The sequence below is a fragment of the Diabrotica undecimpunctata genome, chromosome 3 (genome assembly GCF_040954645.1).
Source record: "Diabrotica undecimpunctata isolate CICGRU chromosome 3, icDiaUnde3, whole genome shotgun sequence".
NCBI lineage: Eukaryota > Metazoa > Arthropoda > Insecta > Coleoptera > Chrysomelidae > Diabrotica > Diabrotica undecimpunctata.
Genome location: NC_092805.1, coordinates 159672059 through 159689044, shown reverse-complemented (window position 1 = coordinate 159689044; position 16986 = coordinate 159672059). Strand labels below are relative to the sequence as shown.

General features: G+C 32.2%; 3 protein-coding genes across 3 annotated transcripts in view; 1 reads left to right on the top strand and 2 right to left on the bottom strand.

The window, feature by feature from the left end:
• The window catches only part of LOC140437678 (apoptosis-resistant E3 ubiquitin protein ligase 1), a 159823-nt gene extending 150100 nt beyond the window's left edge, over positions 1-9723 (bottom strand). The window contains exon 1 of the mRNA XM_072527325.1: positions 9425-9723. Within this exon, the coding sequence (XP_072383426.1) occupies positions 9425-9602 (178 nt within the window). The 5' untranslated portion in view covers positions 9603-9723. The remainder of the gene's footprint in view (positions 1-9424) is intronic.
• Positions 9724-10654: 931 nt separating this feature from the next.
• IFT57 (intraflagellar transport 57) lies at positions 10655-14186 on the top strand. Its single transcript, XM_072524972.1, has 6 exons — positions 10655-10875; positions 10937-11099; positions 11404-11522; positions 11664-11880; positions 12312-12696; positions 13598-14186. The coding sequence occupies exons 1-6, from the start codon at positions 10724-10726 to the stop codon at positions 13756-13758; spliced, it is 1197 nt and encodes a 398-aa protein (XP_072381073.1). The 5' UTR covers positions 10655-10723; the 3' UTR covers positions 13759-14186.
• Positions 14187-14688: 502 nt separating this feature from the next.
• On the bottom strand, positions 14689-16927 carry Zfrp8 (Zinc finger protein RP-8). Its single transcript, XM_072527324.1, has one exon. The coding sequence runs from the start codon at positions 16788-16790 to the stop codon at positions 15744-15746; it is 1047 nt and encodes a 348-aa protein (XP_072383425.1). The 5' UTR covers positions 16791-16927; the 3' UTR covers positions 14689-15743.
• Between the last annotated feature and the right edge of the window lie 59 nt (positions 16928-16986).

Below are 16986 nucleotides of genomic sequence, written 5' to 3'. Positions count from 1 at the left end.
TCTAGCCACATAACTTTTCATTTGTGCCCAAATGAGTTCAATTGGATTTATTTCGCAGTGGTAGGGTGGAAGTCTAAGGACTGTAATGTTTCGCCTTTCCGCCATTTTGTCAACTATGTATTCCTTGAACTTAGATTTGTGTTGCCGGGCAATTTTTAGAAGTTCTGCTTTTACCATTCCATCTTCGTAAGGCAGATACTTATTCCGCAGCCAGTCAAGAATATCCTGTTTCTTCCACGCAGTCGTTGGAAGTCTTTCTACTAGTCGTGAATGATAAAGTGCATTATCTAATACTATAATTGAATTTGGTGGTATGTGTTCAATCATCTGCTCAAAATACTCTTCGAAAACATCAGCTGCCATCTCCTCGTGATAGTCTTTTGTGATTTTGGACTGAAATTCCAACAAACCATGCTTAACAAATCCTTTTTCACTGCCAATGTGAGAAATTATTAATCTACTGCCTTTACCAGAAGGTGGGGAGATACCAGTAGACCAACCTTCCATAAAGGCTTGCCTGGAGCTTAATATATTTTTATCTGACCAAATTTTTTTTAGAGTATGACCTGAGTTTATCCACGTTTCATCCTGGTAGAAGATGGGCCTTCCTTCAGCCCGGAATTTTCGTATGGATCTTAGATAATTTCTTCTCCAACATATTATCTCCTCACGGTCAATCAAAAGTGATTTTCGGTCTGATTTCTCCCACCGGAAATTTAATTCTTTTAAAACTTGCCACAATTTAGTTCGTCCGATATGAGGCAAATCCGGGTCGTCTCTAACTTCTTGTAAAATTTTGTTTAGGTTTGGTATTTCTTTTTTGAAAAAAAATCCATGAATTTTCCTTCGAATACCATTTTTGGCAAATTCATCAATTTCAATAGGCTTTTTCCCTCTCTTTAAGTGTTCGTTTGTGTTTGGGTTAGCTATACCGTGTTTTTTTCTTTCTGATAGGAACCTACATATAGTTGACTCTCCTACGCCAGTCATGTTGGCACAACTTTCGACTATGTTGCGAACAGTGTTTGTGGGATTCTGAGAAACCAGAGCATCGTGAACATTCAGGACACTAGTCTTCTCTCTTGGTGAATAGACAGACTTACTGACTGTACGCAACAGTACCGGTGTAAAACTTGATGATGTTGATGATGAAGCCATCACAAACAATCCAACAAAACGAGCACGAGCGAAAGGTACGTATATGTTCGTAGGTATATGAAATAAAAAATCACTCACGCACTGCATATAATTCGCAAAAGAAATACTCGAGACGCTAATTACTGCCGTAGACGCGGACACACCGACGAGCCGTAAATTACATGCGATCAAAAACGTACTAAACAAAAAAATTGTTTTCGTTCGTAATAACTTCACCCTTTTAAGTTAAGTTTCGAATATAAACTGAACAAACGAGGCACGTGGCCAAAGCATACCCATTATATTATTAAAAATCTGGGGAATTCCATCCTAATTATCTTGCAACGAATAGTACCTTCGGATATGAATTCCAGGTTTTCTAGTAAAGTGATTAAACGCGAAGATTAGTATTGAAATATCCAAAGAGATAAGGTATTCTTATTTACAAAATTGTTAATGGTTAAATTCTTATTTTTATTAATATAATATAATTACATAACATTAGCCGTGAAAGTTTTGATTGTTTTTTTGCTAAATATATTAGTATTAAAATATTATTAATATTATATATATAACAGTATTAAAAAATCTTATATTATTATTTAATAAATAAACACCTCAGGAACGCCTATGGTTTACGTTCGTTTTATGAGTTTGAGGCACATTTCGTCCTCTCAACAATTTATGAACGGAGAATAAGTTAGTTTTATTTCGAAGATCGTTTATTATGGATCCAGTTTCTCTTGCAAGATTTTTAGAGCTTTCCAGACGATTCTGATAGTACATTTTTTTAGCTATTTTGATAAGTTCGAGATAGGTTCCTCTGTACTTGGAGACATATTCAGTGACAAAGACATTGGTCTGCATTCAATGCGTTTAAGAGATAAACTTGGCTATGGTAGAATTCCAAATAAATAATCTATTACTAGAATTAGGATAAGATTGTATACGAAACAATGACTAATGAAAAAATGAGTAAAAATTGTAAGATCGGCGAATGGATTTAGTGTCCGCAGTCATATAAACACAAACAAACAAACAACAACAACAAGTTTAAATTGTTCTATTATCTGACCCTCCATATCTAATCTACATCTTAGAAAACTTGCTGTTCTAGCCATGCATTTTGTCTTTTTTAGGGAAATTAACATGTTAAATTTGCTGGGGGTTATATTAAATTGGTGCAGCATACGTTGTAAATCATCTTCACTTTTAGAGATAAGTATTTCGTCGTCTGCATAGCAGATTATTTACGTTGTTTTTCTCCCATTTGGTATCCTTTTTTAGTCAATATTTTTCTAAACTATTTCTAAATTTTAGAAACTCAACGGTTTCTAAAATTTTGGAAGATATAAAATCTTATTTTGGAAGATGCTAAATTGATATCCTGCGAAACAGATCTTATTGCATAGCAGGCTGAGGCTAGTTTCGTACTTAACAAATCGATATGAAGGGACCATTTAAGGTTGCTGTCTATAAAAATACCAACAAAATTTTACAGAATCAACGATAATGATCTGGCTGTTATTAAGAAGCAAGGGTTGAAGAACACCTTTATAGGATAAATCTATCCACGTCTTAGTGGATAAGTCCACCAAATAAGTCTTATCCACGTTAAAAGAGAGTAAATTAGAGTCGAACCAGGTTTTTATTTTAAGTAGATCAGAAGTTATTGTTGCATGAAAAGTTGCAATATTAGAGTTCCTCTAGGTGATACTGGTATCATCAGCAAAAAGAGAAAATTTTCCATCGACTTTTCAGTTAGTGATGTCATTTATAAAGGAAAAGTAGAGGACCCAATACTTAACCTTGTTGTACTCCACATATAATGCTTTTGTGATTAGAGTCAGTATCATTTGCTCTAACTAGCTGTTTCCTATTCCTCAAGTAAGACTTGAACCAATTTAAAGAAATACCTCAAATTCCGTAGAAATTTAGTTTTTTTATCAAAATGTCGTGATTTAATCAATCAAAAGCTTTGGCATAGTCACAAAAAACAGTGACAGTGTAAAGATTATTGTTAAGTGCTTGATAGACCTCATGTAGTACAGAAATCATAGCATCACTGGTACATTTTTTATATAAAAAGCCGAACGTTTTCAACGAGAAAGGACATACGTCGTGCTTTTATAAGTCTCTCAATAATTTTGGATAGGACCGGTAGTAAGACAATAGCTCTGTAGTTGCAGACATTCGATTTTTCACCACCCTTATTAAGAGGAATAATAATGGCTGTCTTTAGACACTCTGGAAATATACCTTTTTCAAACGAATCATTAATTAGTGAGACCAGGACTTCAAACACATTTTTTTGAAGATTTAATAAAATTTTTATGGATAGTCCATCAGTACTACAGGAAGATTTGCTTTTGATACTACTGATTGTTTGGATCAGTTCAGATTTATCAATTGGTCTTATAAAGAATGAATTCGAGACTTTTTTGAATTGGGGAGATAGGACATAGGATCTTGTTGTGGCGAAATAGTTAATGTTATATTTTTACTCACATGAACGAAGTATTCTTTTAGATTTTAAGGGTTTGGAAGAGAAAATATTTGAGCTGTATTAGTTTTATTTCAAAGATCGTTTATTATGAACCAAGTTTCTTTTGCAATATTTTTAGAGCTTCCCAGATGATTTTGATAGTACAATTTTTCAGCTGTTTTAATAAGTTTTAGATAGGTTCCTCTGTACTTAAAGATATATTCAGTGACAAAGACGTTGGTAGTAAATTTCTTGATGTACAGTAGTGAACGCATATTCTTGGCTGCTATGCGGATACCTTTGGTAGTCCAGGTTTGTGATATTTGACTTAATTGTAATTAAAGGAAATGCCTTATTAAAAATGCGGACAAGCCTATCTAAAAAATCACTGAAATTATAGTGCACGTCCATAGAGAGAAAGTGTCACCCAGAAGTCAAGCACAAATTTTGGAACTTACGAAAGTTCTGAGCGGAAAAAATCCTACCTAAAGGTTGGGTTTGCGAGGATGGTTTGTTAAGAGTGTTAAACTTGGTATATACTGCTTCATGATCAATAATAGTCCTGCATTAATAGTAGTAGAGCGTCCATCAAGGGGTGAGAAATCTGAGACAATATAATCAATTATGGTAGATGTTATTTTAGTAATTCTTGTAGGAGAATTAACGTGCATTGTGAAACCATACGATTCGAATATATTGAACAAGGATAATTGGGTAGCACAAGCAACAGCGTAATTAATATTCAAGCCGCCCATAGAATTTTTCTGCTTTTATTGGCCAGGTCGTCTAACAAATGTAGCAGGTTAGGAAAAAATAGTTCCATGGACGAATCAGGTGATCTATAAATGCAAATAATGTATAGATTAAGATTCTTGTTATAAACCAATGAAAACTAAAAAAAGGCTTCATTTAACAGAAAGTCATATTTTGTTATAGGAGAGAAATCATTATTTGTAGAAAGAATTAAAAGGCTCGTTGACTTCAAGCCAGTGCTCCGTAACTGCAACTATCGGGGGAAATCCTAATTCCTCTAGAAACAAAAATAGTTCATCTGTTTTATATCTTATAGAACGAATATTAATCAGACCATGCTAGAGTTGTCATCACTATAATTTGAGGTTTCTAGTCCCACAGAACACGTCATATTATTTAAAAAAATCGTTTTGGAGAGGCAACGGAATAGTAGTTTCGGTGACTTTCCCTTGATTTTTGCAGGTGAATAATTCTTTCCGAAGTGAGAAAGGAGCAAGATCAGATTCCACCTCAGTTGGACCAATTCAACAGGCATCGTTAAATTCTAGAAGGATTTTTCGTAGATCTTCAGTCTTACATGGAAGTCCTCCGAAAGCCAAAAAGAGTTTAACGCTTGTGTTAGTGAATCCTTCACAATATACTGAAGCAGGTTGCTCGTGAAGAAAAGCAAGATGTAGCTTGATCTAGCTACATCTAGCTAGAAAAGCATGATCTACCTATTCGTTAAAATGTTCTTTCATAAATAATGCGGTAGCTACCAGACGTTCTGTAAAAGTAAATCAAGCCAATGCTTCTATTTTTTTATTAATTGAAACAGATATATCGGAATGAGGACGAGTGAAGAACGTCGCCTTTTCTGAGTAACAGATTCATAGGTTTCTACTAGCTCCGAGTCTGGTTGGTCAATAACTGTTAAAACACTTCGTGTTTGCCTTTTCAAATAGAAGCACGCAAGTCAAAGTCCCTTTTTTTAGCTTCTCAAATAGAAGCAGATTTCAAGTTCATTTTATTTTATTAAATAGTTAACTTAATTAAATTCAGTGTTAGTGCATCTAATATGTAAGTACCTGAAATTATTTTAATATAATAATTATTTTTTAATACAGAAGAAAATCGACAGTTTTTGTGCCAATATCTCGTAAATGTGGGTCCGACAAATTACAGGGTTTCCGGATATACTACTAAATTTTTTGGCTCTATAAATCGCATTTTTTTTAGTTTTAAGAACAATTAATATGAACAGTTGTGTATCTTATTTGAACATTTTTTTTATTATCATTAAAAAAGGTGATTTGTTGGCAATTCCGATACTGCCATTTATTTTTGTAAATAATAAAATAAAAATATTTCTACCGGAAATCTTATTTTAATTATTCTATTTTCAATATTACTATTTACTACATTATTAATTGGCTAATTGGCTATGCCAAAGCCATTATACAATAAAAAAAAATAAATTATTAATAATCCGCAATTTTGCGACCTATTGGCCGCTGGTCCTTTGAGGGTTGCGTCTATTTTTATCTACCAAATGTAGGAAGGTGAGAATATAATTTTTCAAATGTTTGCTTCTAAATCATCGAACCAGATACCTCATCCTTTCCCCTACAGTAGTAAAAAAAGAACAAATCTCAGTTAAATGAACGAAAAAAAATCCGAACAGACGCATTAATTGAAGCCGCACTGCTCATCATAAGATTCATCTGATGTGCATAGCAATGCACATATTTTGCAAATGGATCAGCATCATCATCATTGGTGCTACAGCCCTATAAAAGAGCCTCGACCTTCCCAAGTCTATTACGCCAGTCAGTTCTATCCATTGCCAACTGTTGCCAGTTTGCTGCGCCTATTTTTCTACCATCCTCATCTACACCATCCCTCCATCTGAGTTTTAGCCTACCCCTACTTTTACTTCCCACAGGTTGTGACATAAGGATTTTTCTAGGAGGGTTGTTCTGCTGTGATCTTGCCAGATGTCCTGCCCATCTTAGTCTTCCTATTTTTATAAGGGATACTACGTCTTTACCACCAAATATATGTTTATATCTGTGATATATCTCGTAGTTGTACCCCCTTCTCCAAATACCCTTTTCACAGACGCAAGCGAATATTCTTCTCAGGATCCTTCGTTCAAATATAAGCAGGAGGTTTTCATCTGCATTGGAAATGGTCCATGTCTCCGACCCATATGTCAACACTGGTTGTTTTGTATATGTTTTTTGGTTTAAGTTTCTGCTACTCATATGTCTACTCAGTCCAAAATAGCATTTGTTTGCTAGGATTATTCTTCGCTTGATTTCTTCCGTCATGACGTTTTCCTTGGTGATCAGAGAGCCTAAGTATGTGAATTTGTCCACCACTTCAAAGGTAGAGTTATCAACCGTGAATTGGTGGCCGATGTTTCTGGCTCTATTGTTGGGTGTTGATGCCATTATCTTAGTTTTCTCATTTACTTGCAGTCCCATATTTCTTGAGGCGTTTGACAAGGTGGTATACATTTCTTCTAGCTTACGTGTTGTGCGGGCAACTAGGTCAACATCATCTGCATATGCCAAAATTTGGGATGATTTATTAAAAATGTTTCCTCTGTTGTCTATTTGGGCATCCCTGACCGCCTTTTCCAGAGCTATGTTGAAAAGGAGACGAGAAATGCCTGTGTTTTTTCGCCCTGTATTTCGACTTTGCAAACAACTTTACGCATTGTAGCCTTAACCAATCTTATCAGTTTATCGGGGATGTAGAATTCATCCATGGCTTCATACAATTTATTTCTTAGGACACTATCATAGGCCGATTTAAAATCGACGAAAAGATGGTATGTGTCGATATTGAATTCATTGGTTTTTTCCAGTATTTGCCTTAGCACAAAGATCTGGTCTGTTGTTGATCGACCAGGCCTAAAACCACTTTAATATTCGCCAAGAAGCTCCTCTGAATATGCACTCAGGCGACCATATAAAATACTCTACCTATTGCAAATGGATATTTATCTTTATTTATTGTACCCCTTTTAAACCTCCGCTCATTACTAACGCTCCTTCATAACTTTGCGCTATTATCTTATTTGTCACGTCACTGATTAAAGGATTAATTTCATTTAAAATACAATTTGCTATTGGAATGGCATCCTGTCCGAGAGGATTTACAAATTTCCAAAAACTTTCTACTTATTGAAGGCAATATATCGTAATATAATGTCTAACTGAAATTCGGTAGCGACGTCTGTAGTTTCATCGGCAATTACAGCTACATAATTTGATTTGTTAATTTCTTTAGTCACCTCATCATGGTAAACGCCAAGAATACAGTCCAATAATTCATTTTGTATACTTTTAGAGATCCCTTTAAATATTGTTGCTTTATTAAAATGATCCTTCAAATCGGTATCTAATTGAGAACTAAAATCTGTTAATTCCCGAAAAACTCACTTATTTGTTAATTCTGTTATTTTCATGAGTTTTTATTTTCTCGTAAATATGCACTAAATCAGAAAAATGTATTTTGTTATCACATCCACAAATTTAGTTATTTTTTAAATAAATATTTCTATTAAACTTCCTTACACAGCCTTTAAAATTTAGATATATAGATAGAGCTAGAATAAGAGCTAGATGTTGAAGCTTTCTTTGTAATTGTTATATTCAGATCTGGAAGTGGTCTACTAAGTTTGTTGATTTGAATTTTCTTCTCAAGCGAAAGAGTTTTCACTAAAATCTTGTTCATTTTTCCTCAACACTAAACAATAAAATTTAAACAGGACAAAAACAGGACCGCGTCTAACCTTTTCCTATGCATTTGAAGTCAAATCTCGAGCCATACTGAAATGGGCTCAGATAGTCAACTCGCTTGAATTATTTGTTTTTTCGGGGAGATTAAATTACGTAATGTTAATAAGTAATGTAATGTAAGACATAAAATATTGATAAACAGAAAAAGATAATAGGTCTGGCTTTATAGGCACATCACAGAATAAAACTAGTTTCTTACGATAATCAAAATACCACAAGAACAATTTCAGGAAGATTTCAAATTCGTCACTTCAGCAAAAAAGAATCTTTCTTTTAGCCGCGTTTTAATTATGTCTTCAGAAATGATGCCCCGTATAGTGTTGTCAATATTTCTTCATTTATATTGCATTTGAGACCTTTTGCTTTTGAACTCTATCTTGATTTCTCGATTGTAGTTGGTTATCAAGAAGAATGTGGATGTGAGACAATTTCATGAAATACTGGCAACCAAAACAAGAATTATTTATTTTTTAAGGCACTTCTCAAATTTTAAAGTAACACCATCTATCACATCACTCCTCGATTTATTATATAATATATAATATAATGTATAATATTATACAATAGGATGGAAAATAACATTTTCAACATTCTTCTCGGAAACGCAGTGGGCAGAACCGTCAACTTACGGAATGAAAACTCAGCCAGTTTGCAAGGATTTTTTTAAACATAAATGATCATGTTCATTGGATATGTATTCATTGGAGGTACCCTAATCGTTTGAATATGATAATAACAAGACAAACAAACATATTACACAAAATTATTATTCCGCTAATAACATTCGTGGTTGATAGGCGTAATTTTAAAAAATCAACCTAAACAACTATCAAACATCAACATCAGATTAATTATTTAAAAAGTGTGTAAATTTGTGTTATGAAATGTTGTAGTTCTCATTAATAAATTTTTAGAAACATTAATTTAAAATCATCTTTTGTAACGCTGGAAGGAACGTGAATATCTGGTATTTTCAACACCAAATATAAGCATTTATAAATATCGCAGGTTGCCTTTATGTAAAAGCAAACATATTTAATATGCGAAAAATCATTTAAAATTCTGTTGACACTAGTAATTTAATATTAAGCCCACGATTTATGAAAACATGTATATATTTACTTCAATGACGCAACTCCTTACATTAATATTTCAAGCACACTCTTCATATGATTTGAAGTGGGTCAAAAAGCTTAAACTGAAAGCAATTTTTACATTGTCTTTGTACTAAAATGATATATAATGTAAAAAATCTTACCCTTTTGCTTAAACAATCCAGTATATTGTTCCAGTTGATTTTGTTTTAGCCAGATCTCTACTTCATTGAATTCTCCAGAAAAGATTTTTTCTCCGAAACCCGAAAGCAACGACAATACGTACGTACTACAAATAAAAACAAATAAAAGTATTACGACTGTTTTGGCACAACGACTCATACTATAGTATTTAGTTAATTCACATTTTTAATGTTATTTAAAATTTAATAAACATGACACCCGAACGTATTCAGATGAGCCATGCCATTGTTGGTGTATCTGTCTTTGTTTTTATTATAATGTTTTTGACACCATTCTACTGCTTTCGCCATCTATTCGAAGTAAACTAAAACTAATATGACTAATAATTTCGGAAATGCCTAAGGGTACAAGGTGTAGGCAGAGAATAATAAACATTTGTTATTAATTTCTGTGGTGTAGGTACATAAGCAATAGTTTTACTTTTAAATAGTTTATTTTGACGTTTCGATTTGCACTTTGGTCAAAATAAACTTAATTTAAAATAAAATAGTGGCTTATTAAAAATAGTAAATTGTAAAATGATGTCACAAGAAAATTGCTTCAAACAATATGTCCATAATTTTGTTTGTTAAATTAGCCAATAAAATTTTCATAAAACCTAATTTTTAAATTAGATAGTTTCTTAATTTGATCATTTTAAAATTATGGATTGTCTTCATATTTGTTGTCATTAACATCTCGACTCAGACTTTAAGTGAACTTCGATTGCTGTTAAGCTAATGAATCTGTTTCTGGATTTAGTATTCCAATAAATTTTACAAGTTAGTATGAAATCAAAAAATATAGAGGCATAATATGCCTCTATATTCTTTGATAAAATGTTTTGTCTAACAGACTACGGGGTAGTATACACTGCATCGTTTCAAATCTATAACACCGAACGGTGTCTAAAAGCAAGGAATACACCACTGATGTGGGTGGTGTATTCTTTGCTAAAAGTAACAAAACATATTGATTTAGTCCATTTTAACAAGAGATATTGCTAAACATTTATTTTCATTACATATATAGGTCATATATTTATTTTCTTTTCGTTTTGCTACTTTTAAAACGTTGTTATATTCAAATTAAACTTATCCAAATACTCCAAATCTTTAAGTTAGCGCCACAATATCAGCAACTTTTTAATCACTTTAAAGATCTATAAATTTGTCAAAAATATCATGACTGATGACATTGACATTAGAAATTTTGATTACAAACAAACCAACAATCAAAACAAATAGGTATACTTTTGAAAAAATTTTAAATCTGCAAAAATGATGCGAAATGAAACCAGAATTTTATCTGATAAGGACCAAGAATTGTCTTTCAGTTCTTATGTGCAAATGGATGATTTATTAGACAAGTTAAAATTGTTAAACTATGAGTCTGAATTTTTAAGTGGCCTTAAAATTAAACCAATACACAAGTAATAGGATTATAGATACCTAAATACAGATTCTTGAAATATTTATTTTGATCATTTTTAGATATTACTTCATAGTAACCAAAAACCCAGGGGAACAATTTTATCTGTTTTCATTATTAGCTGCATGGTTGATTAGGAAAAATGGAAAACCATTTGAAAATCCTCAGGAATTTGATGACCCTAATGAGACTATTGATAGGATTATAAATGAAGTGAAACAAAATGTAATAATTTATTCAAGTACTTAAAAACACTATTTTATTGATAATATATTAAAATTATTTAATAATTAGTATACAACATTTATTAAGAGGCTTACAATTAGCTAGAGTTATCTTTCTAAATAAAAGTACATATAGTGGAAGGTAGAGTAGAAATTTTTTAATTAGTCAAAACCGACAAGATAATTTAAAAATATATAATATATTGAGATTTTACTTTTCTTTCAAGAATTATGTTATAGTACAGGTATAAATAATAGTCATAATTTTTGTGAATTTTACTTCTCTAAATAGCTGATTTTTTTAGGGTATGGCAGTTGATTTCTCTCCCAATAAACTAAAACAAGGTGTTGGTGAATATGTGGTGGCAATACTTGACTACTTAACAAATATAGCACTTACTAAAAACAACATCATACTTAAAAGGTAAACTAAAATTGCAATTTATAATAGTACAAGATCCCACTGTAGGATCACTATGTTTATAACATAGTTTATGCAACTGAACATTTGAATTGAATTTATACAGCAAGTAATTCTAATTTCAATGGTATTTTTTTTTACTAGACCAAAACCACCTGAAGAGAAAGAGGAAGAAGCTGAAGTTTTAGATGACGAATCTGAAATAAATCTAGACAGAATCGAGGAGGAGATGATAGCTGCATATTCAGATGATTCTGATGAAGAAAATATATTTCGGTTAGATGAACTAAAACCAGCAAAGAAAGAAATACAGGTTACAGAATTGAAGTCAAATATTGATGAGGAAACTTGGAAATTGGAAGTAAGTAGTTAACATTTATTTTGGTTAATTATTGGAAGATATTATCCTTCTAAATGAAACTTTGAAGATTTCTTATTTGTCATTTAAATACCATCTTCGTTACTAAGAGTTGATCTTCTTTTCTTTTTTTCCCTTCATTTCAAGATTTCTACAATTTTGTTATTCTCTTCATCCAAAGTAAAATCAATTATCTAAAGTCTCTACATGTTGCTTGAAAACCATATGTCAAAATAATTTGTTCCCATTATTAAATCCATATCTTCAATATTTCTGAGTTTTGATATATTTTGTGTATATGCTGTTTCTTTATAGTGTAATTGGCTTAATAGCTTTGCAGCAGCGTCAGCTTTATTATGAGTAGTATAGTGGATACTTGATTCATGCTACATTTTAGTAACTAAATCCTTATTTTTAATAAAAATATTTTTCAGGTGGAAAGAGTTTTACCAATGCTAAAAGTAACTGTCAAAAATGACAGCAGAGACTGGAGATCACACTTAGAACAAATGAAACAACACCAATCTACCATCGATAATACATTCAGTATTGCTAAAGGTCAATTAGAAAAATTACATAAAGAAATAACATCCACTCTTGATAAAGTGAGTAACAGAGAGAAATATTTCAATAGAGAACTAGAAAGCATTTTAGAAGAGTATCGCAGCCTACAAGACCAGCTTTCAAAATTGAAGGATACATACAAAAATGTAAGCACGGGAGTTGCAGAAAGAAACAGAGAACTTCACAAGTTGACAGAAAAATTAGAAACAGTTAAACAACAAATGGAGGAGAGGGGAAGTTCTATGACTGATGGAAGTGAGTATGTTAATGTTTATGTTATCTATTCTTTAAATTTCGTTAAATATTTCAGTCCTAAAATTTGAAGATGTCTGAATTGAATAACTACTGACTGTATATTAATTTTATTAAATCTGAAACGTGTAGTTTAGGTAGTTTCGCAAACATATCTCATTGTATTTATTTACCTTTGACATAAGTGTTTAATGTGGCACACTTTGTTCTGCATATAGGATCTTCATCAACTAAATTTTATTTCTTAGGTGTGTCAGCCTAGGCGTCTTTTATATAGGCTGTCTACTATCTGCAGTTTTATTTTTAAAAACTGCCTATACATCAATCATACTATAGCAAATTGGTTAATTGTCCATCATGTTTTAGTCAAAACAGCAATTTTCTTTATATAGGGCACTGTTTTTATTTATCCCTACTTTTTCAGTGATTATTAAAGATTACTACCCTACTTTCATACATCTGCTGATAGAATTTGTGCATTTAATACTCTGACATCATAGACAGGTTAAGTTGCTACCACATTATCAAACTTGCATCTAGTCACAGTCATTTCTTAAGATTTCCATCATTGTTAATTTGATAAAAATTACTATTAGGTAGCTAGAAATTTATAAATGTAGTTTTGATATTTTGTATAGGTATTTTAATTCTTGGTTATGGAGCTTTATACTATTCTAACGTTCAGAAGTTTTTGACTTTTCATTTATATTTTTATTTCCTCCATATTGCTCTTATTTTCCATTATAAATTTTATCTGCATTTCTAAAGACAGCTCATATATCATCAGTTTTAATCTGTTTGTTTGGATATCTTCCTTTCTCTTCTGCATTTGATTTTAGTGGTTCACCACCATAAATATTTTATCTACTACTTTACCTCTTGATAAAATGTTTATTTGTTTTAGCTCCTTTGGTGAACATAAAAAAATCTGTTGCCAAAGTAAAATCAGAAATCATAGACATGGATGTTAGAATTGGAGTTCTGGAGTGTGTACTCCTACAGACGAAGTTAAGAGAAGAAAAGCAAATCGAGAATGAGTTTGGACAGTCCATTTCAGTTTTTTAAATTAGTCTTATATTTAGATATTATGTTCTAGTCAAAAAGACTGCACTTAATTTATTTATTGTTGTTAAATCACTTTGTTTAATAAATAATGGTTACCTATAGTTGTTTCTCTATATAGACAAAGTAAAACTGTTGAGATATAATTACAAAAGTTCATTACATATCAATTAATGAGTGATGCCCATATATGATGATGCATTACATTTAGTTGTAGAAAGAAAACACCTCTACTACTATACAGAGACTAATTTAATATACTGTGACAGCTAATTTAGGTGATAAATCTTTGGTTCAATTTATTTAAACTTTTAATTTATAGTTAAATTTGATATTTTATTAAAAATTCAATAATCATTTGAGGAAAAATAAAATAAATTGTAGTTTAATCACCATCAGTGGTACTACAAGCCTTTTTTTTTTTCTTCTTTTATAAGGGGAGGGTGGTTCAAATGTTCGAAACATACCTCTGTCCTAGAAGGTGGGCAGAACCGCCTTCCAGCCTCGGTTATGCAGGACTCCTGCATCATGGCCACGATGATATCCGATGCCGCGCGCTAGGGTTGTTCGCACACCATCGCCGTCAATGCCAGAGACCTACCTGCTAAAAAAACACCCTCCTCTGCGGTGAATTACCGGCCGGATCGCCCTGATTGGGACGCAACATCGGCACGGCATTCACCCGATCTTTCATTCACGCATTCTAGCACTTTCCCACTATGACGGAATTCTTCTCTCCCTCTATTCCTCCCTGTTCATGTTTCCACTGCGCCACCCTTCTCATCTCATCCCATTCATTTTTTTAAACGTTCTGTTGCTATGTCTACATTTCTTCTCTCGTATATTCTTCCTCTTTCCTTCACTAGCATGTGCATCAGAATACACCCAGTGATAACGATGATCATGCTAGTGAAGGAAAGAGGAAGAATATACGAGAGAAGAAATGCAGACATAGCAACAGAACGTTTAAAAAAAGAAGAAAGGGAAAGGTTCATAATAGTGTGGCAAGAGGAATGGGATGAGATGAGAAGGGTGGTGCAGTGGACGAAGTCGTTGATTCTTAATCTGAAGAGATGGATGGATTGCTACTACAAGTCTAATTGAGCCTCAACCTTTCCCAGCATATTTCAGTTTGTATCTGTTTTGGAGATAGCCCATATTTCAGACCCACATGCACTGTTAGGAGAGCATTCTATATATTGTTAGTTTGGTTTTTTGGCTTAAATATCTATTTTTAGCTGCTTGTTTAGCCCAAAATAACATTTGTTTGCTAGCAGTATCCATTTTACATCTTCAGATGTGTTATTATTACTTGTTATGAAGCAATCCAGATAAGTAAATTTGCATCTACTTCAAAATTAGAGTAGTTTATGCTAAAGTTGTGTTTGGCTTGTCTAGCTCTATCTCTTTTATTCAGAGACACTTGGCCAACACTTTGCTTTTTCTTCATATATTTTGTAGGTGGAAATTATATCTTTATGTACTTATGTGGTGTGTGTGATCAAATCCAAATTGTTTAATTCCATCTAAAAAAATATCTAGTTTAAAGGCAGTTGTAACAAGAAAGCAGTTTTAGAACCTTTTTGAAATTTTTACTTCTGTTAGACCTCCCTCGCAAAGTTGTAACACAATATCGAGTGATGTGGAGAGGACAGTTAACTAGATACAGAAGCAAATTATAGTTTTAGGAAAAATGTTTGAAAATGCTTCATTTGTTTTTCTTTTCATTTCAAATAGCAAGTTCTTCAGAAATTATTGGTATGTTGGATTCTGTGCAACTAAAAATAAAAATCACAACTCCAGTACAAACTAAATATAGAAAAAATATGAGGCAGTAATGGAATTGAATATAAATATATCAATTCAAGAAATGAACAAATATATATAAAATACTTAACTCAATAGTATTTAGGTAATATATAATAAAATTTTATTTTAATTGTTATATTACTTATATATTGTCTTAAGATTATTATAATTATGTATGTTTAATTTGTTATTGCAACATCTTGTTTGAACACAAACTCTTCATGATAACTATCATCTAGAAAACAACTATTTTCACAAGTATAAATGGCTAAAATACCCCAATCTAAAGCATTTTCTTTTAATTGAGACAACATCTGTGGCATAATTTGAAACTCAAATTGTCTTTGACCCTTGCACAGTTCACAGTCTGGTATATTTTCTGGAACAGGTTCTATGGAAATCCACAACGGTTGACCACCTATCCGATATCTTATCATCTGATCAGGATTATGTTTCACCCTTTTTTGGAACTTGGAAAATACCTTATCACTATCAGTAACTGCATGTGATTCTAAATCTTCTTCAGGGATGTCTGCCATTGAACCTATCTTTCCATCAATCTCTAATTGCTTAAATTTTTCCAATTCTTCTTCTTCTGTAAAACATTTAGTATCTATCTCTTCAGGTTCAATCACAATTTCCCATTCTTGAAATAAAATCTTTGACTGTTTCCAACTACGACTATTAGGAATACTTTCACTACTGTTATTACATTCAGTTTTGTGACCTTCTTTCCAATCTAATATTTGATGATGTCTAGTGCAGTAGTGAACCTTCTTACACTTACTACATTGTTTTTCAGCTATGCAACCACATAAATTACATAATGTAAGCCAAGTGGCTAATGAGAAACTAGGCTGTGGATTTTCATCTGGTGGATCATAGGGATAAAATTTATTAGCTCTTCTTAAATTACTTCGAAACACTTTTATATTATCACTATTGTTTCTTTGACAACATTCAACATTTCTACATATAAATACAAATATTGTTCTGTGAAAATTATTGATAAAGTTCTTATGCTCTTCTTCATAGGGAGCATAAACTTGGCACAAAAATATTAACGGTTCTTGACATTTCTTACACTGAAGATGTTCACTTGATGGTAGTTTCTGTAAATTCAACCAAGCTGGTTTTCCTCCAACTTTGCTAGGAAACAAACGACTTTCTACTTGCCATGGCTGACAATTTTCAAGAAAACCAAGCTCTACGTCTTGTTCAACCATCTTAAAAAGTATATATCTATACAAAACCAACAAATATAAAGTCTATATTCGTTGACAAAACTTATTATATATTGTTGATTCTAAGTAAGGTTATGAAATATAATTCATGACATTTTACAACGTGTGCCACAGCACACTTCCACTTCCACCTATAATATTTATTTGTCCATGTGTCATTCACAGATCTCAATATTTG